The sequence below is a fragment of the Panthera uncia genome (genome assembly GCF_023721935.1).
Source record: "Panthera uncia isolate 11264 chromosome C1 unlocalized genomic scaffold, Puncia_PCG_1.0 HiC_scaffold_3, whole genome shotgun sequence".
In the NCBI taxonomy this organism is placed as follows: Eukaryota; Metazoa; Chordata; class Mammalia; order Carnivora; family Felidae; genus Panthera; species Panthera uncia.
This window is the reverse complement of record NW_026057584.1, coordinates 13,031,486-13,057,298: the sequence shown is the minus strand read 5'-3', so window position 1 is coordinate 13,057,298 and position 25,813 is coordinate 13,031,486. Positions and strand designations below refer to the sequence as shown.

The window sequence follows — 25,813 nt, the reverse complement described above, 5'->3', positions numbered from 1 at the left end:
ATGCCAAAAAAGAAAAGAAAAGAAAAGAAAAGAAAAGAAAAGAAAAGAAAAGAAAAGAAAAGTAAAACCACTATGTCTAGGGATTAGTAAAAACTTCCCATTGTCTGACCTCAATTAGGAAAAGCAGAAATATTTCTAAGGATTGCTTTCAAGATGCCTGAAGTGTCTTACCGGATGTTGGAGTTAACAATCTCCTAAGCTGAAGCTCTTTGCCATTAGTGATCTAGTAACCTCATTTCTTTACTTCTTTTCAGAAACTCCTCATAGATTTATGTAATGCCCTCCCCTCGGTGCCAATGGTTGGATTTAAACCAGCATTTACTGGAAGTGAGAAGTCATTATGTGCAAAATTAATGGAAGGAACTTAAAAATCTCCAAAAAGATACATAAACATAAGATTAAAATGTTTGGACTGGAATGAAATGGGCTTTCTCAGCCATTTTTTTTTTTTATTATTACACTTATAAGGAGCCCCTTAAGATTTATTTTTTCCTAATCGCCCTCCTGTGAAAGAGTACCACTGCTATCCTGTGTATCTGTTGATGTGCTGGATATATATCTTTCACTTACAGGAGGACAATAGTTTGCCCCTGATCCAAGAGTCAATTTCCACCCCGTTATGGAAGATATCAACCCACCGGGAAAGCATGCTATAAATTGAAGGGGCGTATTTTATCTTCTCTGTGCTTTAAAGTTACTTATTTTCAATGTGAAACTGAATTATGATATGAAACTCATAAAATAAACATACACACAAAAATGATAAAGAACAGCGATTCTCCTGCCAGTCACAGAAAATAAATATATAATATACAATATATAAAAATATAATTTTGTAAATCCTAGCCATCTTTCTATGTCAATAGGCATATTATCACAACACCATTGATATGTTTTCAGAGTACTTCATCATATAGTTATAATGTCTCATAATTCAGGTACAAAACTCTTTTCTCTGATATTTATGTTATGATACCTTATCTCCAAGGTAACACCAACGTTCCTATTCCTTATTTTGAGAGAAACAACACTGGGATACAGAGCCTTTTATGTATCTTTTCCTACATGACTGAGTATTTCCTTGAGATCCACACCTACAAGTGCAATCTTCCAAATGTACTTTTCAGGGTCCTTTGATGCATGATGCTAAATTGCTCACCAAACCAGCACGATGCCTTTCAAAAAGCCATCATCATAGCAAAATTTGGATAGGATCTGGGTAACCGAGTGATTTCTTTCCTACCAATAAAATATTGTACTTGCATCTAGATGACTGGGCATGTTTTTAGAGGCTGTCATTGTTCAATTGGACTAGAAACTCTCGGGAGCAAGCAGGAACCAGGAGATTTGTGATGTGTTCCGAATTTGACACGTGTCACTCGGCTTAACAGAACTTATATGGGTTTTTGTGGAAAAGGGGGCGGGAAAAATGGGTATCCGCCAAGTGGCTTTTGGTTTGACTCATTCTCGTTTCCTTTCTTACTTTTTATTTTCTGAAAACCATCCGCACATTCCATTCTAGCCTCTGCATGGATTTGCTGTAGAGGTCTGAGATGGCAGAGAGGCAGGCCGCAAGGAAGCACCTTCCAAACACTGTTCTTATGGCTTCTTGTGAATTTCACAATGCAGCAAATGTTTATTGAGCCATTACTAGATGGCAGGCACTGCTGCAGGCCCGGGGGGGATATAGAAGTGTCGGGAAGCAAGTCCGGGCCATCATAGAATAAAGGTTCCCATCCGGGGAGGCAAACAACAAGCAAGCAGACATAAATAAACATGCAAGGTGATGGCAGTTAGTGATGAATGCTATGAGGGTAGAGAGTGGATGGTAGGGAGGAGGAGAGGCAAGGGAATGACTATGTCAGAGAAAAACCCTTGGAGCAGAACTGAAATGAAGTGACGGAGCGAGCCAAGCAGATCCTGGTGGCAGAACATTCCAGACAGAGGGAAGAGTAAGCAAGCAGGCCCTGAGACTGGACCGTGCTTGGCAGTCAGGAACGAGAAGGAGGCTAGAGCAGACTCAGCGAGGAGGAGAGGGAGAGGAAAAGAAATTGGGAAGACAGATAAACAGTTAACGGGTGGCATTATAAGACGCAGTAAGGACCCCACAGCATCTCCAGTTTTGAATCATTGTGTTCAGTCATTCGGCGTGTATCTTAAAGCTCCTGGTATGCCCCAGGGCCCAGAGCCTTGGCTAGACACTGAGTTAAGAAGGAGATGAAGACAGTCCGGGCTCTCATGGAGCCAGCACTCTGGGGAGGACACCGGAAGCACAGAGGCCAGGGTTTATCTTCCATAGTACTATCACGGCGGACGTGGAGGCCATTAGCTGGAACACAGCAACAATTCACCTGGATAGCTGCAATCTAAAAATCAGTTTATTTTTAATAAAATGATAGTTTTCTTTCAGCAGCTCACATACATCATTCTATCATGGCGTGCATTATGTTGTTTTGCAATTAAACATCAAATCATCTGCTGACCCCCATGGATGGGGTTCCGGAACTAGGGGCCATATCTTTTCATCTGTTTTCTTCAATCCAGCTGTGTCTGGGGCTGGCTTTCACCAAATTCATGGCAGTGAACATAAGGATGTAACAGAAATAATTTAGTGAAGGTCTGGCTTCCTGTGTTTGGAAAAGTTCAGGACCCCGCTGGACCGTAGGTAAAGGATTAGAATGTTTCCGAAAAGCTCACTAGAAACCCAGGAGACAGGGCAGGGCAGGAAGGAGTGGGGGCAGCGATTTGGATTACTGGTGCTTTTCCTACGTGTTTTGTCAGTTGTGAGTCTCACTTGCTGGTAAATAGTTAGAAATTATATGTGTTTTGTTTCCCCTTTAAATGGTAAATGCACCAGGGGAAAGAACAGGTTCTGCTCTGGCTTTGTGTGGGTGTATGACAAATGATACATAAATGAGGGAAACAATTCTTCTCATTGGAATCTGTACAGAGAAATACACAGAAAAATTCGTGAAATCCGGGGCATGTGGCTTCCTGCTCATTCTAAGGGCATTTACCACATGTGTCCAATGTGTCAATTATCTCCCTGACTCAGGAATTTCTGTTATTGTTTCAAGCAGCTTGCTGGCATAGCCCATTGGAAAGCTCTTATGCTCCGGTCTAAGTGCTGTGCACTGGAGGGTGATTGTCACAGGTTTTTAGGACATGGGTTTGATCGCAAAAGATCCTTATCTCCAAGGTAACACCAACATTCCTATTGGCTGAGAACAGTTTGTCTCCCCTGTTTGGGTCTTTGTGCTATTTGAAAAGCATTGTAGGGGCAAATTTGCTTGAGAACGTTCAGAGTCTTGGAAATGAAAGAGGCAGTACTGTTCCCAGTTACCTTCTGTGCTTGTCCTGCATAGCTTGTTCCTGCTGAACAACCGAGGACAGCACCCTAAAACTAGCCCCTGTCAACTTCCTGTCCTGTGCTGTCCCGACTTGTACATTTTCAGCACCGCACTCTTTTGTAGTTATTTTGTCTCTACCTAAACTACCAGTTTGACATGGATAAACTTGGGCTGCATCTTTTCTCCTATTTTAATTGTGGTGAGATTTTGATGCTTCTCATACTATGATGTGTTCTTTATACATGGATCAGATAAGACGTCTAATGCTGAGACGAGGTCTTCAGACATGGTCTTCATTGCAAAATATTTCCGATGAAATTAGTAAGGGCTGTTTGGAATGAACAAGCAACATGAAAGCTTACACATTTTTATTCGTACCTTTGCAAAAATTCTAATTTTATTCCAACACAGGCACCGGTCTAGGAGCTGAGGCCTACAAGGTGATGAAGACAAACATGATATTCCTGTCTAGGGAGGAAGAAAGATATTCAACAACCAGTAACATGAATAAACATGCACCTAGAAATGGAGGTACAAAAAAAGAAGAGGTTTTCAGGGGAGATTCTTTGTAGATTGAATTTCTGAAGAAGAGGTCCCTGAGTGAAAATTAAACCAAGATCTAAAAGTTAAGTAAGAGGGGACAAGGGGAGTGAAGAATTCTAGGAAGAATTTGAGGAATTCTATGTATCGGGAGCACATGGCAGGAGAAACTTGAATGGCAGGATCACTTTTTTGGTCTCAATCACTGGAAGAGAAGCCTGTGCCTGCTGGGAGTTATCACAAGGAGGAGCACTGTAAGAAGATGTGGAGAAAGATCTGGAAGCCATGACATGGAACACCTTATTTATCCTAATAATTATGAGGAGGTGTTGCCAGGCTTTGAGTAGGAGTGGGAGAGTAGGCTCATGACATGGTCAGAGCTAATTATGATTATAATAATTACAATTGTATTTATAAAGGATCTGATCAAACATACTGACCATTTTCATTGTCACAAAGCAGGGCATTTCTAGGTATATAGAAGATAGATGGCGTCCCTGGGTGGCTCAGTCAGTTAAGCATCCAACTCTTGATTTTGGCTCAGGTGGTGATCTCATGGTTCATGGGTTAGAGCCCCTCATCAGGCTCTATGCTGACAAGGTGGAGCCTGCTAGGGATTCTGTCTCTCTCTCTCTCTCTGCCTCTCCCCTGCTCTCTCTTTCTCAAAAATAAATAAATAAACTTAAAAAAAAGAAAAGAGATGGATAAACAGATAAATGAACATATACATAAACATGTTAAACATACATGTTTGTACACACACACACACACACACACACATATATATATATACACACACACACATACCCACACATGTGCCTGTGTGTGTGTGTGTGTGTGTGTGTGTGTGTACACAGACATAGGTGTTTATGTACATACAAATTCAAATTTGAGTTTGAAAATATACTTTGAGATTTGGTTTAGAGGTTTTCTCTAAATTCCCATTACTATTACTTTTACTATGACTCAAACATCTATGAGTTCAAGTTTATCTTTTGGGTTAGGAGTCCAAGCTGATTTTGAGTTAGATGTTGGAGGTATGACTTGGAAGTACAGAAAGAATCACAGGGAATAATCTGAAAATAATACAGGTTGGGTAAACCGTAATGGCCCTCTCTTTCCTTATATTTTAGGCTCAGAATTCATGTTATCCAGATTACTTTTATTATAACTAAAGCTAGCCTAAATCTAAAAATGAAACCAAATAATAACCTCTGTGGTTCCATTTGAATAATGGAAAGCCTAGAGTCACAAATAGCCCCGTGACTTCATCCAGGGTAAGGAAGGGCTGCAGCATCCTTGGGATGTTGCTTTGTGTGGCCCTCCATTGGCCCCACGTCTGAGCTTTCTGTGGATTGAACAGAATTGCCAAATAATATGAGAAAGAAAACAACACAGCTGGTCGGACGCCCCGGGCTTGACAGTGAAGGCTTCTGCTCTCCCATCGTATGGCACTGCTGGTGTTTGCATTGTTTGAACAGAGCCCAAGAACTTAGAACCAGAAAAGACCAGTGTCTGCTTCTTTGGTCAGTGAGCTTCTGGCTTGAGTCAAATCACTCTGGGATAGATGGATGGGACCATTGTCTTCATCTTAATTTAAAGAACGGTAAATGGAATTATATACAAAGCCTACGAAAGAAGAATTATGGGGTCATTAAAGAAAAACTATGCACACGCAAAAAAGGAAATATTTTCCCCTTCCAACCCCACTCTGTAAGATGAAGGGGCACACTACACAGGGATAATGGGATATCCATAAAACCCAAAATGGAATCACATGAATATAAGAAAGGCTACATGTTTATTACATGCATTTGGCATAAAACTTTAGGATGTCCTTGAGATGAGCCACCTCAATTTTTGGAAATATTCTCCTTCTCTTTTTTTTAGAATCTAGTCACACTTTTCCTAAATTTGAGAAGCATGGAAAACAACCCCCAAATGTCATTTTGCAAAACCTAAGGGGCATATCTATGGTTCAGAAAAAAAAGAGTGTTTCAATAAGAGGTGTTAATCTGCTGAAGTTTTGGCTTTGCCAGGCATATGCTGTGATTTACATTCTTCATTTTTCCTTTTGTTTTGATTTTAATTGCATTATTAAATTAAAACTTACCGAAAGTGAACTTTCTTTTTTTTTTTTTCAGCTTAAGCTTCTAAGAAGCTAAAAAGGCCAACACTGAAATGGCCATTGTCCCCCAAATTCCAATGCCCACATAATTTTAAAGGAAAGATTACAGCTTTCAAAATAAATTCACTTCTATTAGTGGATATACATAGGCTATAAACCTAATACAGAAGGAAACTGAAATATTGATCTCATACTTCAGTGAACATAAAATCTATATTTATTTAGGCAATCATTCATTTTACAATTTCCCAGAACTGGTAGGCTCTCTGGCATTGGCACCATTAATTTTTATAGCTCCATGCTAAATAAGTGGGAAGTATGTGTGAAAGCATATGCTCTCATTACATATCTTCCAATGTAGTCAGAGACTCTGATTTTTTAATGAATGCTGATAATAATTGATAGGGATACTGCTTATACTTTTCTTTGAGACAGAGAGAGAGAGCGAGCGAGCATAAATGGTGGAGGGGGGCCGAGGAAAAGACAGAGAGAGAGAGAGAGAGAGAGAGAGAGAGAGAGAGAGAATCGTAAGCAGCCTCCATGTCCACTGAGCCTGAAGCGGGGCTCAATCTCGTAACCGTGGGAGCATGACCTGAGCTGAAATCAAGGGTCAGACTCTTAACTGACTGAGCCACCCAGGCGTCCCAATTGCTTATACGTTTTAAGCCATCCTAGGGCAGTATGCTAACAACTTCTAATATAGTGTCTTTTTAAACCCTCACAATATCCTGTAAATAAGCATCATTATTATATCCATTTAAGAGTTGAGCTCAAGAAGGCTTAAAGAGGCTAGAGTTTAACTCTCCCAACGTTACCCAATGACTAAGTTGGAATTGGAGTTCAGGCACCCCTGACTCATAGATGAGTTTTGGTGATGTTGAAAACATATTTACCTATATATTTGTAAAACAAATAAGCACCATCATCTCTAAAGGCAAATTATTCTTGGACGGTATGGCAACTTGAGTCATATCACCTGGGTTCAAAGTCGGTTTCTACTGAATTTCTGTATAACTAAGTTTCAATGTCTGTAAAATGAGATTTATAATAGTATCACCATATAGGGATGTTGGGGGAGGATTAAATGAAGTAATCTTTCAAAAGCATATTGCCCGATACAAATAATGCATGTGACATATGGTAGCTATTATTACTACACTTGTTGTTATTATTATCATCATCATTACTACTACTATCTTTCATCATTAGAGGTGTCAGCGTACATCAACACAACTTCAGTGAAGCTGAATGAAATGTTTTATGGTTCTCTAATTCCATGCTGCTTCCTTTGTGATCTCAGATACTTACAAAGCTCACAAACATTTCTATCATTATATCTCAACCAGGACAGATTTACAAAGGATAAGCCCCGGTAGACTGGATCTTTGGAACTGCCGGGATTCAGCTTCTATAGAGTTGACTTGCCCGAGGGAGAGGGGGAATGTTCCAATCGTTAATCGGATTTTCCTCCCAACTTACTTTCCCCTAACATAATATCCTCCTGGGTTGAATCCAACTTAATTGAGTTTCTATGGGGTGCTCACCACTGTGTATTTTCCATGGCTACTTTTTTGTTGTCACATTTTTCTTTTTCCCCTCAAGACTCAGGAAATTAACTTATTTAGTAACTTCTTTTCTCCGCAGGTAGAGATGCTGTAAGAGATAACCGATAGCCACGAACTTGTAAAACTGATGGCTTCAAAATATTGAGGCAAAGAGATAAAAAGCCACTATTAAACCAGTGGTTTAATAACACAACTATCCCTAAGTTTTAAATACGTGTACTGTTTTGACAGATCTCCATGAATTATTTGATTTACTACCAGGTGGAGGTGATGGCATGCGTAGATAAAACCACCCAGTGAGTTCTTATTTGGGGAAACCTGTAGAGATGTAGACACATAGCTTTAATTAGTTAGGTTCTTTTCCTAAATGAAACAAATCTTTAAGATAAAGTAGTCCTCAAAACTCTAAGGAGATCAATTTTCACTAAAAAAAAAAAAAAAAAATGAAAATGGATGGAAGAAGGAAGAAAATCTGAAGGAAAGGATGAGAAAGAAAATTGAAAATTTTGAAACATTATGCATTGGTAGTTTTTTGTCCAGTATACAAGTATCTATAGGAATGGTTGATCAAATGCCTATGGGGGGTAAGTCCCTCTGTTAAGTTTGTTAGTTTTTTTTAAAAAAGATGAGTTGTTTCTGTCTTTGGAAAGCTCATAATCTTTAGGAGAGAGAAGCCAATAACCAGGTGCAAGGTAGGAAGCGAAGGAGGTAACAAGGAAGAAATACGTGAAGCACAAGTAAAAAACAAAAACAAAAACAAAAACAAAGACAAAAAACACCAAAAAACAGAAAACAAAAAACAAATCAAAAAAAAAAAAAAACTAAGAGGAAAGAAAGGAAGTATTGACGCTTGAATTAGGGCTTGAAGGATGGGAGGATTTGTGTTTCAGGGAGATAGTGGGAGAGGAGCAGAGGAGAGTGTCAGGGCAGTGTCTGAACACATACACATCTGAGAACTGTGGTCAATAGTGGACGTTTTCTTTGGCCACAGTGCAGAGTATGTGAAGAAGGCCAAAAAAAGCAAGGATGGCCATTATGTTTGGTTCTCATGGGAGGTCTGGTGTGTTGCGAAGTGAAAGCATACTTGTGGCCTTGGTGGGAGTCGTTCTCTTGCTACTACGGAAAGATCCTGCTATGTGCAAGATGGTTAACCCGTAAGGGGGTTTCTAGGCACTTTTGTTTCCTATTTCCCACATCTGTGACCCTGTTTCAAATGGCCTTGCTATATTAAGTTTTGAATCCACGAAGAAAGTTTTTGTTTTTTTTTTTCAGGGAATGACTGCTATAACCCCCAAATTCATGGTCTAAGATAGTGTTTACAAAGTCATGAGACCTTACGTGTCTCTACTTTACATTGCAGGATCTAACTTGTGAATTTGGTCTACCCCTCTGACCTTTCCTTAACATAAGGCAATGGAAAAAGGACTGTCTTAATCCCTCAGCTAATTTTTATGTTCTTCTGTTCTTCCTTTTTGGCAGGGAAAAATATTTAACCTGCCTCAGTTTCTATACATGGGCATGGTGGAATATTCCTCCTTTAATCGATCCTTCCATCACCCTTATGTTCATCTGTTTTGTCACTATTATTATTCTCCACATGCATCATCATCTTCCTGCCTCATAATTCAAATAATGCCTAAGAAATGGCAAAACCGAGGGTTGTTCATGGCTCTTTAGAGCCACTGGAGAATACCAGAAATCCTGAATGCTGACTAAGAATGTCAAAAGTCTACTGTTCCCTGACTAGTGAGGAGATATTTACTAAGAACTTCTGATGTTCCAGTCAGATGATTTAACAAAGATCAGGACAGATGGGGACCCACCTCCATCTCTCATGAAGATTGTACTCAAGCGGGAGAGAGGAAAATATATACACAAGCTTGGAAGCTTACATAAACCAGTTGAGAAATAAACAAGAGAAATATCTAATGTGATGTGTGCTGATTGAGTGGTCATGAAGATTTCTCTGAAGACATGACTTCATGCTGAAATCTGAATGCCACAAGGAAGCCAGACATGTATAGTTTGTGGATGTCAAACAAAAACCAGAGCTGAACAGTAGTTAAAGTGGCAAATATAAATTTTATTTAGGACTATAATGAGAGGGGAAAAGAGACCTCATACAGAGGTTCTTTTCCATCCAAACACAGCATGGGCAAGTGGGAGTTTATAGCCAAAGAACAAGGTGGGGTTTGGTGGATGGAAAATTATAACAAAAGACATCAGGGGTAAAGGGGTTTCTGGTTGAATGGACTTAATAAGATTTTTGCTGAAGACAGGCTGGGGTGATCAGATATTCCCTGGGGGGTGGCAGAGAATGAAGAACCCAATCAGATATCGAAGATAATCAGATATTGAGGGTGGGGGGTTGGGATTAAAATGATTTTAGCAGGGTTATGTAAAATTGGATTTTATAAGGAAGGGCACAGGTAAGCCTAGAGAAAGGTTCAGGAACCTGACTACTGTTTGGTCACACAAGAAATTTTTGTCAGCTATGAAACCTGCTAATCATCCCCAACTGGGATGATCCCTGCAGAACAGTCCTTCTCCCTGATGGATGCATTGCCTCCAGTTCCTTTTAATTTTTTTTCTAGATTTGTGTAAAGTATGGAATGTCAGGTGGAATCTGAAAGACTGCAGTTGTGAGGCCAAGGAAGTGCCCATAGCTCTGCACCATTTCTGTTCTTTACAAGTGGGCTGTGTCTACAAGGCATCCAAGGACTGGAGCAAGAGAACAGTGATTAGGAAAAAAGATATCGCCCAGGGGTGGAAATATCAACTATACGGTTGGGATAAGTATTGTGAACACAGGGTTGTGTCTCCTTGGAAATGCTGGCTGCCTTCCTGGACAGATTCCCATGAAATGGTGATACTGTGGTGAATGTTTTCTGGTGCAGTACTGGCCTTCAATCTATAATCTCAGAAACCCCACCATCAGTTATCTAGAATACCCAAGATGTCATAGTAACCAAGCTCAAAAGAGATGGGTATGTGTCGCAGTCTGTTTGGGCTGTTGTATAAAATACCATAGATGGAGTAGCTTATAAACAACAGAAATGCACTTTCACAGTTTTGGAGGCTGGAAGTCCAAGATCAAGGGGCCAGCATGGTCATGTTCTGGTCGGGTTCCAGGTCTCCACATGGTAGAAGAGGCTGGGGGGTTTGTGGGGTCTCTTTCATAAGAGAATTAATGCCATTCACAAGGGCTCCACACTGGTGAGCTCATCCTCTCCCAAGACCCTACTTTCTAACACCATAACACTGGGTGTTAAGATCCCAACATGTGAATTTGGAGTGGTGGTGGGGGGTGGGGGGAGGAGGGCAAACATTCTGACCATAGCAGTGCATGAAACTTGTTTTTAATGAGAAACAGATGCATAGTATTTCGGAACTCAAAATTCTTACAAAGTTTCTTGACAAGTCTGAAGTTAGGAAAAGAAAGACTCACGAGAATCACATATATAGTGGCTTTAGGTTCTACGAGCATGCTGAGTCCATCCCCACAACAGAGATATAATGGAGGACCAGATACCCAGGGCACTGCTGTGGGGTGCCGCCATGTTTTCCTCTCTAAGCTTCCTGGTTTTATATTCCCTGTGGGTGGCAAGATCCCCTCTGGTTGTTCTTCCTTTAATATATTAATGCCTTCATTCTGATTTCAATCCAGTCTTTTTCACCAGAAAATTTGTAATCTCTTTTTATATCTCTTCTTTGAATCATCCTGTGGTGATTTTGTAATACTCAGAATGCAATCTTACTTCCTTAATTTTTTCTATTCTGGAAAGATGCTTTCTGTTTCCTCAGGGTGCACACTGTACTCTAGTTCTATGAAAATAACAATAGCATTTTCTATGAGATATCTACACCAACAGGAAATTAATTCTGGGATTTCTTTCAGTTATCTATTGCCATGCAATAAACCAACCCAAAATGCTATGGCTTAAAAAACAGCAACAGTTTATTACTTCCTGTTATTCTGTGAGTTGACTTGGCTTCTTTGAGTGATTCTTCTACCCTATATAACATTGGTTGGGGTCTTTCATTTGGCTGCATTCATCTGGTATTTGGGATGGGTTGGAAGGTCCAAGAACATTTCACTCACATGTCTGGGCTTCCTTCCCCTCCACGTGGCCCCCTCACATCACCGGGTTGACTTTCTTCGTAACGTGTTAGTCTGAGAGTTCTTACATGGGAGTTGGCTTTTAAGATAGAGGAAGTGAAAACTGTCAGTCTTCCTAAGTCGAAGATTCAGAATATCACTTCTGCCACATTCCAGGGGTCAAGGTAAGTCACAAGGCCAGCCCTGATTTGAAAAGGGTTTGACAGACTCCAACCATTAATAGGTAGAAAGCACACAAAGTGGGAAGGAATTGAAGGTAGCTATCTATGAAGACTGTCTACCACAATTTGCCTTTCAGCTACGATATTCCCAGTAGGAAAAATATTCTCACCCTCTTGCCCAAACATTTCCTTACATGACAACAGCAGCTTGAAATCTCGGATTTCATGATTTCAATCATGCCCCTGTGCCATGAGGCTCTTTGAGTGCATTTCCTCATATGCAAAGGTCTTTAAGCTAAAAGTGCAATTTATCTGTCTTGCAAAACCTGACCGAGACTGGCAGCTCAGGAGCAGGAAAACTGCAATGCTGTTCAAAAAAGGGGGGGCTGGAGGTTGGAAGGGCACATAGAAGTCACTGGCTCATAGTGATTCTGAAGTCCACTTCCACAACTTGCACCCGGTTGCCCCTAATCTGATGGCAGAAAATATGTAACGATTAGGTCCCTGCTTTCTCTGGTTTTGGTTCTCTGTGGCTCTTTGTCTTACTCTCTGAGTCCTCACATCTGTCTTCCAAGTCATCTTTTCCTGTCCAGAAGAAGTGACCTGTCCCTCAAGAGACTTCTCAGCTCTCTTCCTGCCCTGAAAGTTTGGGGGCCCAAAGACTTTTTTTTTTAATTTAAATTTGAACAGCGTCCCTTTTAGTCAAAGTTAACGAAGTGCCTTTACAGTGTTTGTGGTCTTCGTAAGAATCAAGTTATAGGCTATTCCATTAGACAAAAGACAAACACCAATTGTTTTGAGACAGACCTGTCTTCTCAGGGTTGTGGTCAGAGCGTTGTGGAGCAACACTTGTAAGATTCTTAAAAGATTATTTCAGTTCTCTACCTTAATCTTTCAGAGATTTCAGTAAGGGGTCTTATTTGTAGATTTCAGTAAGGGGTCCAAATTAAGGGTCCACCCTTAATATGATTTTTACCTCAAGACCACCTTTTACTGGAAGAGCTCTGGATTGACCTTTGCCCTGACGGCCATTTTTCACTTTGAAAACCCTTTGCTGATCTGACAAGTCTTCGTGGCAAGTCCTGCGTGCAATGATTTCCTTTCATTTTGCTTGAGAATGGAACACTTCCTTCCTTTGTCTCTTTCTTTCTCACACAGCCCTCTACCATACAAGGCCAAACAAGCCAGCTGACATTTCCACATCCTTCCACAATTCTCCTTACTCAGGCTCACCCATTCATTAGGTACACTTTATATTTTCTACATCACCACAGGCAACCGTCTTGCCAACTTTCCACCAACCTATAACACCGTGTTCTTTTATTATGGCCTCTAATAGCAATTTTCTAACCAAATTTTTAGTCTTCCGATGGCTTCCTCACTGTCCTTCAGGCCTCTGTCACCATCCCAAGGCCAATGGATAAGTTTTAGATTTTCTGTTAAGGCAGCTCCATACTTCTGGTACCAGTTTCAGATATATGCATACATATATCTCCCCAAATTTAGAGACATAAAAGTAATGGTCATATTTGCTTATAATTCCGTGGGTTGGGAATTCAGTGGGGTGCAGTGAGAATGAATTGTCACTGATTCAAAGTGTCTGTTCTCTCACCTCAGATGGTTCAGATAGTACAACGGTCACCAGAACTGCTTGACTGGGGTCATATGGCCAGGATTTCATTTTCATTATTGATTGTTTTTCTTAGTTCTTTTCCCCTAGGCTGGCTTGGGCTTCTTCACTGCATGGTCATCTCAGAGTAGTTAGACTTCCTTCATGGTGTCTGACTTCCTTTGGAGGAAAGTGAAAACTGCCATATTCAACGGGAGAAAAGTACCTCACAAGGGACAAAAAAGTATGCACAGTTACTAGAAAGGAGAGAGTTGATGGAGCCCTCCCTGAAGGCCATCAAGCAGCAATTGTCTGCTTTAGGACTGTTCAAACATCCCTTATCATAACTTATGAAAGATATGTGAGTCCTAGGAAATATCTATATACTTAAATATTGTTTCAACCAATAACCTCTACTCTTATCACGAGATGTACTCATATTTTCTAATCTGATTTAATTCATTTCTTTTAAAATATTGGTGACAAACTCCGGTTTTATTTTATAATTACTGCGTTGAGATGAGTAATTAAAAAAAAACAAACAGTGGTTCTGATTAAAGTCTCTTATTATCTATGACAAAAGTGAGTCCATATAATAATGCACTTCAAAGTAATTTGCCCAAAGTTATGCAGCCTAACTGAAGCAAAGAAGTGATTAGAATCATGTCTTCTAGCTTAAGCCAAGACAGTAAATCCCATTCAACTTGAAAACCATGCTTTGGACCAGTTCCATGTCTTACATCGTTTGTCTCCATCCAAACGATCCGAGTTCTCTGTTTTCCAGAAGAGTAAGTCCTACAACTCCAATTCCGATCCTTTTTGCACATTAATCATACTTTCCTGGTCTTACAGTAAACAGATCAAGGGCACTTGCAACTCTCATTCCTTTATAAACAGCACCTTGATTTAAAATAAATGAGGGGCGCCTGGGTGGCTTGGTCGGTTAAGCATCTGACTTCGGCTCAGGTCATGATCTCACAGTCTGTGAGTTCGAGCCCCGCGTCGGGCTCTGTGCTGACAGCTCAGAGCCTGGAGCCTGTTTCAGATTCTGTGTCTCCCTCTCTCTCTGCCCCTCCCCTCTTCATGCTCTGTCTCTCTCTGTCTCAAAAATAAATAAACGTTAAAAAAAATTTAAAAAAAAAATAAATAAAATAAAATAAAATAAATGAATAAATAAATAAATAAATAAATAAATAAATAAAGTAAAAAGGACCAATTTGGTGGATGGTATTGTAAAGCTTGTGACTGTGGAAATAAAAATATCCCTCAAACCCTTGGAATTTTGAGTTGTGAAAAGAGAGTTATTGTGAGCACAGTTCTGCCGAAAGTGGGAAATGTGTCTCTCACCTTCCAGAATCAGCCAGTTTCAGGATCGCACAGTGTGGACACTACTTCTCATCACTGGACTCTCTTTTCCCAATTGAATTGCCTGCGTAATAGATCTCTATAACTGGAGGTACAGAGTTAAGGTGCTACCATTATGGCGTAGGCTGGGGAGAACTTTTATTTTATTTTTTTTATGCTTTTATTTTTATTTCTGAGGAGACCTTTTAAAATGATATTCTATGCCAAATACCAAATACCAAATTACAGAACTATCCACCCCTGTTGTTTTCTTTTGTTTGAAAATGTATATGAGATTGAGGTGCCTCGGTGGCTCATTTGGTTCAGTGTCCAACTCTGGGTTTCGGCTCTGGTCTTGATCTCACGGTTCTTGAGTTCGAGCCCTGCATCGGGCTCTGCATCGACAGTGCAGAGCCTGCTTGGAATTCTCTCTCTCTCTCTCTCTGCCCCTCCCCTGCTCTCTCTGTCTCTGTCTCTCTCAAAATAAATAAATAAATAGAATAAAAGATTGAATTGAAATGATGAGATTTCGTTTTTTTTAAGTCGTTGGTAAGGAATTTTTGTCTCTTCTTCAGTAATGTACAGCCCTTGGGCTGCATAATTTCTAAGAGCCCCCTTCAAATTCTGAGATTCTGTGGCCAGTCGGGGAAATACTGACATGACCTGTGTTGTGTCTTCTTGGGACAGGAACATCCACAGATACTAAAGCATGGTTTTACATTATATTTTTTTAATAAGGGAAAATTATTTCAGAAGGATGGGTTGACAAAGGACACGGTGAATTTCCAAAATTAACTGTGAAAGACGGATCATCTGGGCATGACTGAAAGCCGTGCATAACCTTTGTGCTCTGATATTTCATTTCAAAAATGTCACTTTCTGCTTATTCAATGCTACTGTCATTATACTATTTTAAGCATTAAAATTTGTGTTCTGGAGCTGAACAGGAATTATTGCCTCTATCTTTGGGTTTATTAGAAATAATTTAAAATTCATTCAATAGCAATAAAACTCACCTTTTTTATTATGGTTGAATTCGGTTTAATGTGGAAATTTGCAAGCAATTTTCATTGTCTTTTATTAGCAGTGTTTCAGCATTTATGTATCTAGATCAAGACTGTTTTGAAGTATTCTCTAAGGAAATGACTTTTTAAACACGATTTTTTTTCTTTAATTTTTAATGGCCTAGAGTGAGGTTAAGGTAGAATAAATTATGTGACAATGTTGTTTAAAATTTCAGACTTTGCCTTATATGGGCAAACTTTAAAAAAAGCGTATATGACAGTTAAAACAAATTTTTATTTCTCCATGAATTATTTACTCAATTGCAAGGGGGATATGGAATGGGAAGCAACTACTGCCTGGGAAAAAAAAAAAAAAAAGAAGTCTCCAGCTATCAAAGGAGTGAATCTGTTTGTTCATCCCTGTCATCTGAAATTTACTTAACACTTTACTATCTAAATAAACCTCAATACGCTCATTTCAAATTTGGATCAATACAAAGAAAGAGAACCAGGAAACAAAATGTGCTTGCATTATATGAATCTGCCTGCATTAGGCTCTTTTTATCACACAGGGTAACGCAGAGGCATAAGGTTGCCCAGATAATGAAGTATTCCTTGGGCAAGGCCGGCTGGGGAATTACTTGAGCTGGTGGGCAGTAGAACAATGTGGAACAGGACAGAATGTGCCGAAGCAAACCACAACAACCAAAAAGCATCCAGAAAATGGGTTGGGATCAGAAGCACGTGCCCTGGCACAAATTAGAGATCGGCGAGTCAGACTGAGAAAAGCAACCGGAATTACAGGCTGTGGGTACCAGGATGGATAGCTGGGAGGAATATTTCTGTATTTAGGTGTAATTGCTCTTTGTGACATGACTCCAGGGGATAAGAGGATACAAGGCAGAGGCAGGTGAAACGTACATTTAAAAAGGCTGGGAGAGAGTTGTATTAATTTTGAAAATAACAAAGCTATTTCAAGTATTTTAGTGCCAGAAGATGGAATTAAAGTGAGTGCTTAACATTCAACTGTACAGGGTCTTTATGCCTAATGAATACACTATTATCCAAGTCATTTTGGGTTTCCATAACAAAATACCATAGACCAGCTTAAACAATAGCTTAAACAATAGACATTTATTTCCTCTCGTTTCTTGAGGCCAGAGGTCCAAGATCAATGTGCTAGGATAGCTAGTTGGTTTCTGGTGAAAACTCTTCCTGACTTGTAGATGGCTGCCTTCTCACTACATACTCACATGGTGGACCCCTCCCCCCCGCCCCCCCCCCCCCCCCCCCTCCCCCGGCCATGAGGGCCCAATCCTCATGATCTCATCCAAACCCAATTATCTCCCAAAGGCACCATCTCGAAATACCATTAGATTGGGGGTTAGTGCCTCAACACGTTACTGTGGGAGGGATGCAATTCAGTCCATAGTATAAGTGAATTTTGATTATCTAAGAGTCACCGTAAGAGTCACATATTAGATTTTATTCCCCTGGTAAGACAATATCTGTGTTTAGTTTGGTACTGAAGTGGTCTCATAGTACCAATGGATTGCCTATATTCCTTCCTAATGAATAGTTGCTCTACTTTAATTCTATGCTGTGTTCTCGAACAAAACCTTTTCTTTCTTCAATCATTTCATAGATATGAAGTATTTTTACTTATTTTTTTTTCTCTTCCTTTTGGCACGCAGAATGAGTGTCATCTGCTCACATTTTGAGTATAACCCAAGCATTGGTCGTGCCCATTCCAAAGGCCATCTTCTAATCTATGTGGGAAGAGGGACGTTGGTTCCAAGGTTGTTCGTGAGGCTACTGCCTCCCTAAGTATCAAGTCATTACCAGCCCTACCACTGACCCCTCCCTGCCTGGGAATCCTGGGTTATAGTCTTCCCTTAGTGTAGTCTGCTTCCTACTCTTGGGCTCAGATGCTTGAATTCTGCCTGTCCTGTTATTTCTTTCCATACAACTACCCAAGTCTAGGCAGGGATATCAGACTTTATGAAAGGTTAAAGAAAACAAAAGCAGATTATAATTTAGAAGGTATAAAAAGGCTAATCTTATTCTACATGTGACCACTCCCATATAATGAATTATCATCTCATGGACACATTAATTCCTAGCTTTAGGTTTACCCTCCATTCACAGAGCACCTCGCCAATCAGACTTCTCTCCTCTAAGGTTTCCCCTTTAGCCCAACCCACTCAATATCTAGAACCCAATAATCAGTGGCAAATATTTTCCCAGAGTGTGAGTTACTTAGCCTAAATAAGACTCTGAGGTGGAAAAAGGCAGGAAACAAGCTTCAGAAGAATAGTCTGGATAGGCTTTTGTTCCTCTGCGTATTAACTCCCTGGCCCTCAAGTACCAAGTCAACTTTATTCAATTATGTATAATTTTACTTTATGCATCGGGCTCACATTTTTATATATCATCTGATGGGTTTTTTAATTCATGAAAATTAACATACACAGTAGTCTTTAAAACCAGTAAACTTTAAGACCAGTGAGAGATACAGAGAGGAGCTACTGGTCCACTTTGAGTCCCTCCTAAAGAATTCTCTAGGTATATTTCACCCAATTGTGTCTCTCGGCTTTTCCCTTTTGGCACTAACAGACTCTATTGCTATAACCCCCTGGAAATCAGCATCTAGTTTTTCCCGATATGAGTTAAAGGAGAAGCCCAGATACATTAAGAAACTTCCCTTCAAAGAGGTGTTTGATTGTAGTGAGTAAAAACTCACTCATTAGGGGCACAGATGAGTAGAATATTTGAAAGAATGACCCAGAAAAGTGAGAGACATAACCACTTCTAGAATGTTTGATGAGCTTCCTCCCTCTGAAGCCATGTTTGATGTGCAGAGCAGCCTGCTAACTAATCTTTAAGTGCTCGCTTCTCCTTTAGTAAGCTTTAGAAAAACTCCTGTGTCATAGTATGCTAATGGAAAAAAGCAAAATGATCTCAGGTGTTTCCTGATTTGTGCCTTGAGACCCCCCGCCCCCGCCCTTAAGGCTGCAAATTGTCGGGAAGCCTGTTATTTTCTCAATCGTTTTACACCTATAAGCTATACTGTCACCTTACATTATATGCTACTATTTACCGCAAGTAACTGCATTCCACCACACCGCATAATAATGATAATCATTGTAATCATATATCAACACAATGAGCTAATGAGATAATAACAAGATGCCAGTACCTTCCCTGCATGCTAAATAATTTATTTCAGTCACAGACAAGTTGCCAGCCTGTTCCACCCCACTGTATAGTGTCAGAGTTTACGTTTCACTACAAGGGGTGCCCGCAGTAGGCTGTTGAATGCACTAGTACGTATATCTGTTGTGAGTTTCCAAAAGTTATTCTTGAAGCTTACACAGCATTCTCTGGTTTATTTCCTTGTAAGGCGCTCGAGGAGGTTCTGATGTCTCAGTGCAACATACCTAATAAATTCATTCCAAGATAGCATTTGGGATATCAAAAGAGATCTCATGAACAAAAACAGACAAATACACCCTAATCAACAATACCTGGAGATTCAGAGATTAACTTGTCTAGCCTCATAAGATTTTCACATCAATTTCCCTTGAAATATCAGACCCATCTGTATAGAAGTTATTTATCTGAACCAAGGCAGAGATTAAGTCTAGCAGGCTAGGACATTTTTATCCTAAATGAAAGCGAGATGCGATCATGTGCAATAGCCACAACATTAAAAGGGCTCAAATCCCATGGTATTTTTGTGACCATTTGTGCTCAAAGAAACTTGATTTTGTCCTCCTGAGTTTCTCACTTAATTCTTGGAGGTTAATCTTTATGAAGTTTATGATCATTTTTATGGAACATGTTTCATCGGAAGGTTTCTCTTTAGAAATTCTAAGGCAGAGGGACGAATTGCCCTGGTTAATGCATTTGTCAGTGTCGGATTATTAATATTAGTTTGAAGACAAATATTAGTACTGTTTTATCAGGTTTTCCTACGTATGGAAAGTGCTTGACTTTTTTTGAGTTTTAGTCTAAGCCTCAAACTAGAAATGAAGCAGATTACCACCTCCCACGCTGATCAAAAATTCATAGCAGTAGGGACGCCTGGGTGGCTTAGTCAGTTATGCTTATGGTTTAGGCTCAGGTCATAATCTCGGGGTCCTTGAGTTTGAGCCCCACACGGGGCTCTGTGCTGACAGCTGAGAGCCTGGAGCCTGCTTTGGATTCTGTGTCTCCCTCTCTCTCTCTCTCTCTCTCCCTGTCCCCAGCTCTCACACTGTCTGTCTCAAATACAAATAAACATTAATTAAAAAAAAAAGTGGGGGGGCGCCTGGATGGCTCAGTCGGTTAAGCATCTGACTTCAGCTCAGGTCATGATCTCACAGCTTTTGAGTTCGAGCCCCGCGTCAGGCTCTGTGCTGGCAGCTCAGAGCCTGGAGCCTGCTTCGGATTCTGTGTCTCCCTCTCTCTCTGCCCCTCCCCCGTTCATGCTCTGTCTCTCTCTGTCTCAAAAATAAATAAAAACTTAAAAAATAAAGTTCCTAGCAGCCAACCCGAGTACAAGTCATTTTCGAAGGCTTTCCTATTGTACTAATCTATTTTACCTTTTTTTTTTTTTAAATTTTCTCTTTTGCAGTGTCCACCAAACCGAGACCCCACAGTGATGAATATTCCAAGAAGATCCCTCCTCCCAAACCCAAACGCAACCCGAACACTCAGCTGAGCACCTCTTTCGATGAAACGTACATCAAGAAGCACGGGCCGCGGAGGACGTCGCTCCCGCGCGACCCCTCCCTGTCCCATGTCAGCAGCCCTGCGGGCGACCCCGAGGAGGAGGAGCCCGTGTACATCGAGATGGTGGGCAACATCCTCAGAGACTTCAGGAAGGAGGACGACGACCAGAGCGAGGCCGTCTACGAGGAGATGAAATACCCCATCTTCGACGACTTGGGCCAAGATTCCAAATGTGACCTTGACCATCACAGTTGCTCTTCGCAGTGTGCTACTCCCACTGTGCCTGACTCGGACTTCGCCAAGTCCTCCGTGCCATGTACTCCAAAGGGTTTGCTCTGTGACATCCCCCCGCCCTTCCCCAACCTGCTCTCCCACAGACCCCCGCTGCTGGTGTTCCCCCCCGCACCGGTGCAGTGCTCCCCCAATTCCGACGAGTCTCCGCTCACCCCGCTAGAGGTCACCAAGCTGCCGGTGCTGGAAAACGTGTCTTACATGAAGCAGCAGCCGGGCGCGTCGCCGTCCGCACTGCCCTCCCACGCCTCCGGCCATCCCAAGCTGGACAAAGAGCAGGCGGCGGCCCTGGGCCCGGGCCCCGCGGCCTCCGCGGCCACCGCGCTGTCCTCGTCCCCGCCCCCGCCGTCCACACTGTACCGGACGCAGTCCCCGCACGGCTACCCGAAGAGCCACTCGGCCTCGCCGTCGCCGGTCAGCATGGGGCGGTCCCTGACCCCGCTCAGCCTCAAGCGGCCGCCGCCCTACGACGCGGTGCACCCGGGCAGCCTGTCCAGGGGCTCCCCGGCGGGGCCGCATCCGAGCGCCAGGCCCGTGTCGCAGGACGGGGCCAAGATGGTCAACGCGGCGGTGAACACCTACGGCCCCGCGCCGGGCGCCTCCCGCTCCAGGACCCCCACGAGCCCCTTGGAAGAACTGACCAGCCTCTTCACCTCCGGGCGGAGCCTGCTGCGCAAGTCGTCGTCGAGCGGCCGCAGGTCTAAGGACCCCGCAGAGAGTAAGTGTGTAGAGTCCACGTTCCCTTAGAAGTAAGGCGAAGCCCCGGGGGTGCAGGTGAAGCCCCGAGGGCAGGGCCTTGGGTCCTTCCAGTTGAAATTCCAAAGTGGGGGTGCGCCTGGGTGGCCCAGTCGGTTCCCGCGGCTGACTCTGGCTCAGGTCGTGACCTCACGGTTCATGTGGAGTTCAGCCCCTCCTGGGGCTCCTCGTCAAGCTCAGAGCCCGGTGCCCGCTTGAGATTGTGTCTCCTTTTCTCCCTGCCCCTCCCCTGCTTTGCACCCTGTCTCTGCTGCTCTCAAAAAAACAAACAAAAAAAAAAAAAAAACAAAAAAAACAAAAAAACAACAAAACACACACAAAAAAACATTATGAAAAAAAAAGAGAGAGAGAGAGAGAGAAATTTCAAAGTGGGTTATTTAACTTTTGCCGTGCTGAAGGACACAGGGCGTTCTGGAAGCACTCCAAGGGACAGCGGGCCTAAGGAAGAGATGTTATGAAAAAGAAGAATGACTTTTTGCGGGACGAAGTGTAAATTCTAAACGGTCACAGTGGCTCTGGGAAAGTGGAACAAAGTAAACAGGTCACTATGGAATTTTGGGGTAAATGTCTTGATTTTTTGAGAAAAAGGTAGACATTCAAACATATTGATAAATGTTAACATGTATCTTTCTGTTTACATTAAAAAACCCACTTGAGCAAATGCTAGTCCCATGCTTTTGCTGGAAGCATAGAAATTAGAATGGAACTTAGTATTTCTCTTAATGCAATGAACGATTCTCCTTGCACACTTCGTGTTGTGATATTCTTACATTCACCCTAAACTGGAAAAGGCTCAGTGCTTCCCTTTTAACAACTCTGGTAATTAGAATCTTATGCCTATGTTACTCTTCCTAGAGACGCTGATATATAAATTACAGAAAGACCACTAAGTGGTGAATGGGTGGCCACTGAACTCCGAAGATGGGGAAATGTCTCCATATGAATGACTAATCCTTTTGTGAGCCCCAAATCACTTCATAAGTTTACAGTAAAGTCCAAACAAATCCCAGTTTTCTCAGTGTCCGTTTCATGAAATTACACTGCTTTCCCTGGCTTAAAAATGCCTTAGGTACCTAAACTGGTAATTAATCATTTTCATCTCAGATCATCCCAATGCAGGATTTTATATATCCTCTCCCACAGTCACACTGAGTTCCTTCCTTAAAGGAAAAACAAAAAATCAATACTTCTGACGATGGAGATGATGACGGCATTTCTTAGAGTAATTAATATGTATTGGTAGTTAGAAGCCACTTATCCTGCCTTTTCTGCTTGTTTACCCAGAGAGATTTACGTAAGTATTACTGCTTAAGTAATCCCCTGCCCCCCAAATCATTTCATTTACCTGACTAAAGGGAAAAAAATTTCTAATCTATTAGACATGTCTGAAGTTAAATACATACATGCATTTTTAAAATGATTTTTTAAAATTTTCTGAAGTTTATTTATTTTGAGAGAGAGAGAGAGAGCGAGCGAGCAGGGGAAGGGTAGACAGAGAGAGAGAGAGAGAGAATCCCAAGTAGGCTCCACATTGTCAGCGCAGAGCCTGACATGGGGTTCAAACTCACAAATCTCAATTTCATGACCTGAGCTAAAATAAAGTCAGACACTTAACCTGACTGAGCCACCTTGACGCCCCTAAAATTAGTGTTAAACTGAATTGAAAATAAGGAGCAATTTATTTCTAAAACAGGGGTTCTTGGGGCACCTAGGTGGCTCAGTTGGTTGAGCACCTGACTCTCGATTTCAGCTCAGGTCATGATCCCAGGGTCGTGGAATCTAACCCTGCATCAGGATCAGTGTGAGTGCGTGTGGAGCCTGCTTAAGATTTTATCCTTCTTCCCCTCTCCCCCACTCACGTTCTCTCTCTCTCTCTCAAATAAAACAAAAAATAAAATAAAATAAAATAATGGTTCTCAGTAAAAAACAATTTGGGCCCCAAGGACTTTCGGAAATGCCTGGAGACATTTTCAGTTGTCACAACTAGGGACACCACTGATATCAAGATAGAGGCAGAGATGCTGCTTAAAAGCTGAAACAAAAAGATGATCTGAGCCACCATGTCAGGAGAGGCAAGTTTGGTAAACCCTGACCTAAATAATTTATCAAAGTTTAAAGTTTCTTCTAGATGATTGATTTGGTTTAAGCACAGATCGGTTAAGATTTTTGGAATAAGCTGGAGGAAAAAAATGAACGAAAAAGATTTTACTTTCAAAATATGTGATGGTTAGTGTGAAATTAATGGACGTTTCATTCTAGAATTGGTGAAATTATTGGATTTTCTCCCTACCTACCAGTTTCTTTGGAGGATCCTTAACAGCTCCAGCTGGCAGCTATACCAATTAGCTAGAAAAAGTATATGTAAAAGAAATGATTAACTAATGAAGTTATTTCAAGAAAAATCCATCTGTTAGAATTCGGCTATGTGCTATATGTCACAGACTTCTTCATTCGAGTCCAAAACGAGCTTTGTGTACTTGTGAAACAAAGCTTATACATGGAAAAGTGATCCAGGCTCTTTATAGCTTTTAGGGATCTGAAGATTGAATTTCTTCCTTTCGTGTGCTATTAACCGTGTATCAACCCTTCCGAGAAAAGGCATGTCTTGTGCTACGTTAACTTCGATATCTTAACTTTATGTGAAGGGACGGGAAGAAAAATGCAGACAGTGCAAAGAATAATTTCATATTATTTACGTTGGACTCCAGAAGAAAATAGACACTATCAGAGGCTAAAAAAAGCATTGTGGCTCTCAGGATCTTTCTGTAATTCGAAAAGTAGATCCGAAGTTGTTGATATTTGAGAATTAACCTATAATCACTGTTGTTAGTATATTCAGTGAGGCAACGCTCACCTTTAGTCTTGTCAGGTAGGATTTATAGACACCTACTGATACCATAGGAACAGAATAAATGGTATGAGGTAGTAGACATTCATGACTCCTAAATCTCAAGTATTTTTTGTTTTTTACATTTAAAGAACATAATTAAGGCTGGTATTTCTATCCTCCATACCCTCTGGCTTTCCCGGAAGTGCCGATTATGATAATTTAATAATATTCAATTCACAGAAAATTTAATATTTCTGTTTTAACTTGAAAAGTCTATGTTACATAAAATATGTGCCTTCAAATCTTATCTTAATAATCTATAACGTGGGCCGCCTGGGTGGCTCAGTCGGTTGAGCTTCTGACTTCTGTGAAGGTCATGATCTCGCGGTGCATGGGTTCAAGTCCCGTGTAAGGCTCTGCGCTGACAGCTCAGAGCCTGGAGCCTGCTTTGGATTCTGCATTTCTCTCTCCCTCCCTCTCTCTCTCTCTCTCTCTCTCTCAAAAATAAAAATAAAACATTGAAAAAATTTTTTAAATAATCTGTAATGATACACCTTACATTACTTTCATATCTTAAAAGCTTTACAGCTGTTGATATGGATTGAGCAATAGAAAAGAAAGAAATTCCATTTCACTGCATGATTTTCTAAATAAGGCCTTTGTATTAATTGTTCTAGGAAGTTTTTTCCCCTGGTTGATGGGACATTGTAATGTTGCTTTGTTCTAGGTGAGGACACTTAATAGTCTCTCTCATGATAATAAGTTTTATCTCAATTGGTTATGATTACTATTTCTTAATTTTGCACGGAGAGATGGAATCTATGAGGCACGTAAGAGGTGATTCATTTGTATTTTATTGCTGTAAATTTTTGTCTTTATGAGAAGTAGGCAAAGTACAGATATGTTGACAGTGAATTTGGAGTATTCACCATAATAGTATTTAGAATATTTTTCTCTTCAAATAAAAATATTTTCTTGGGGAAGGTGGTGCCTGGATGGCTCAGTCAGTTAAGCATCTGACCCTTGATTTCGGCTCAGGTCATAATCTCATGGTTGGTGGGATCAAACCCTGTGTTGAGCTGTGCCCCGAGAACTGGGAGCCTGCTTGGGATTCTGTCTCAGCCCTTCCCCGGCCCTCTCTCTCCCCAAAATAAATAAATAAACATTTAAAAAAAAACAATAAATATTTTTAAAAGAAAGATTTTGCCTATGTTTAATATAAATGCATGAATATATGTTCCTATAAAAACATTCAAGTCACAATGAAGAATATAATTAAATTCTATAATACCCCCGAGGGAGAGCATGAGATAGGAAAGGTATAAGTGGAGAGATGTTAATAGAAAATTTAAGGAAAAATTAGAAACATAAAAAAGCAAAGTGACTAATTCAGAGACTA

The 25,813-nt window shown here is 41.0% G+C and overlaps 1 protein-coding gene across 1 annotated transcript in view; it reads left to right on the top strand.

Moving 5' to 3' along the window:
- The window catches only part of NYAP2 (neuronal tyrosine-phosphorylated phosphoinositide-3-kinase adaptor 2), a 64,490-nt gene that overhangs the window by 26,158 nt on the left and 12,519 nt on the right, over positions 1 to 25,813 (top strand). Inside the window, exon 2 of the mRNA XM_049614485.1 lies at positions 20,440 to 21,546. Within this exon, the coding sequence (XP_049470442.1) occupies positions 20,440 to 21,546 (1,107 nt within the window). The remainder of the gene's footprint in view (positions 1 to 20,439; positions 21,547 to 25,813) is intronic.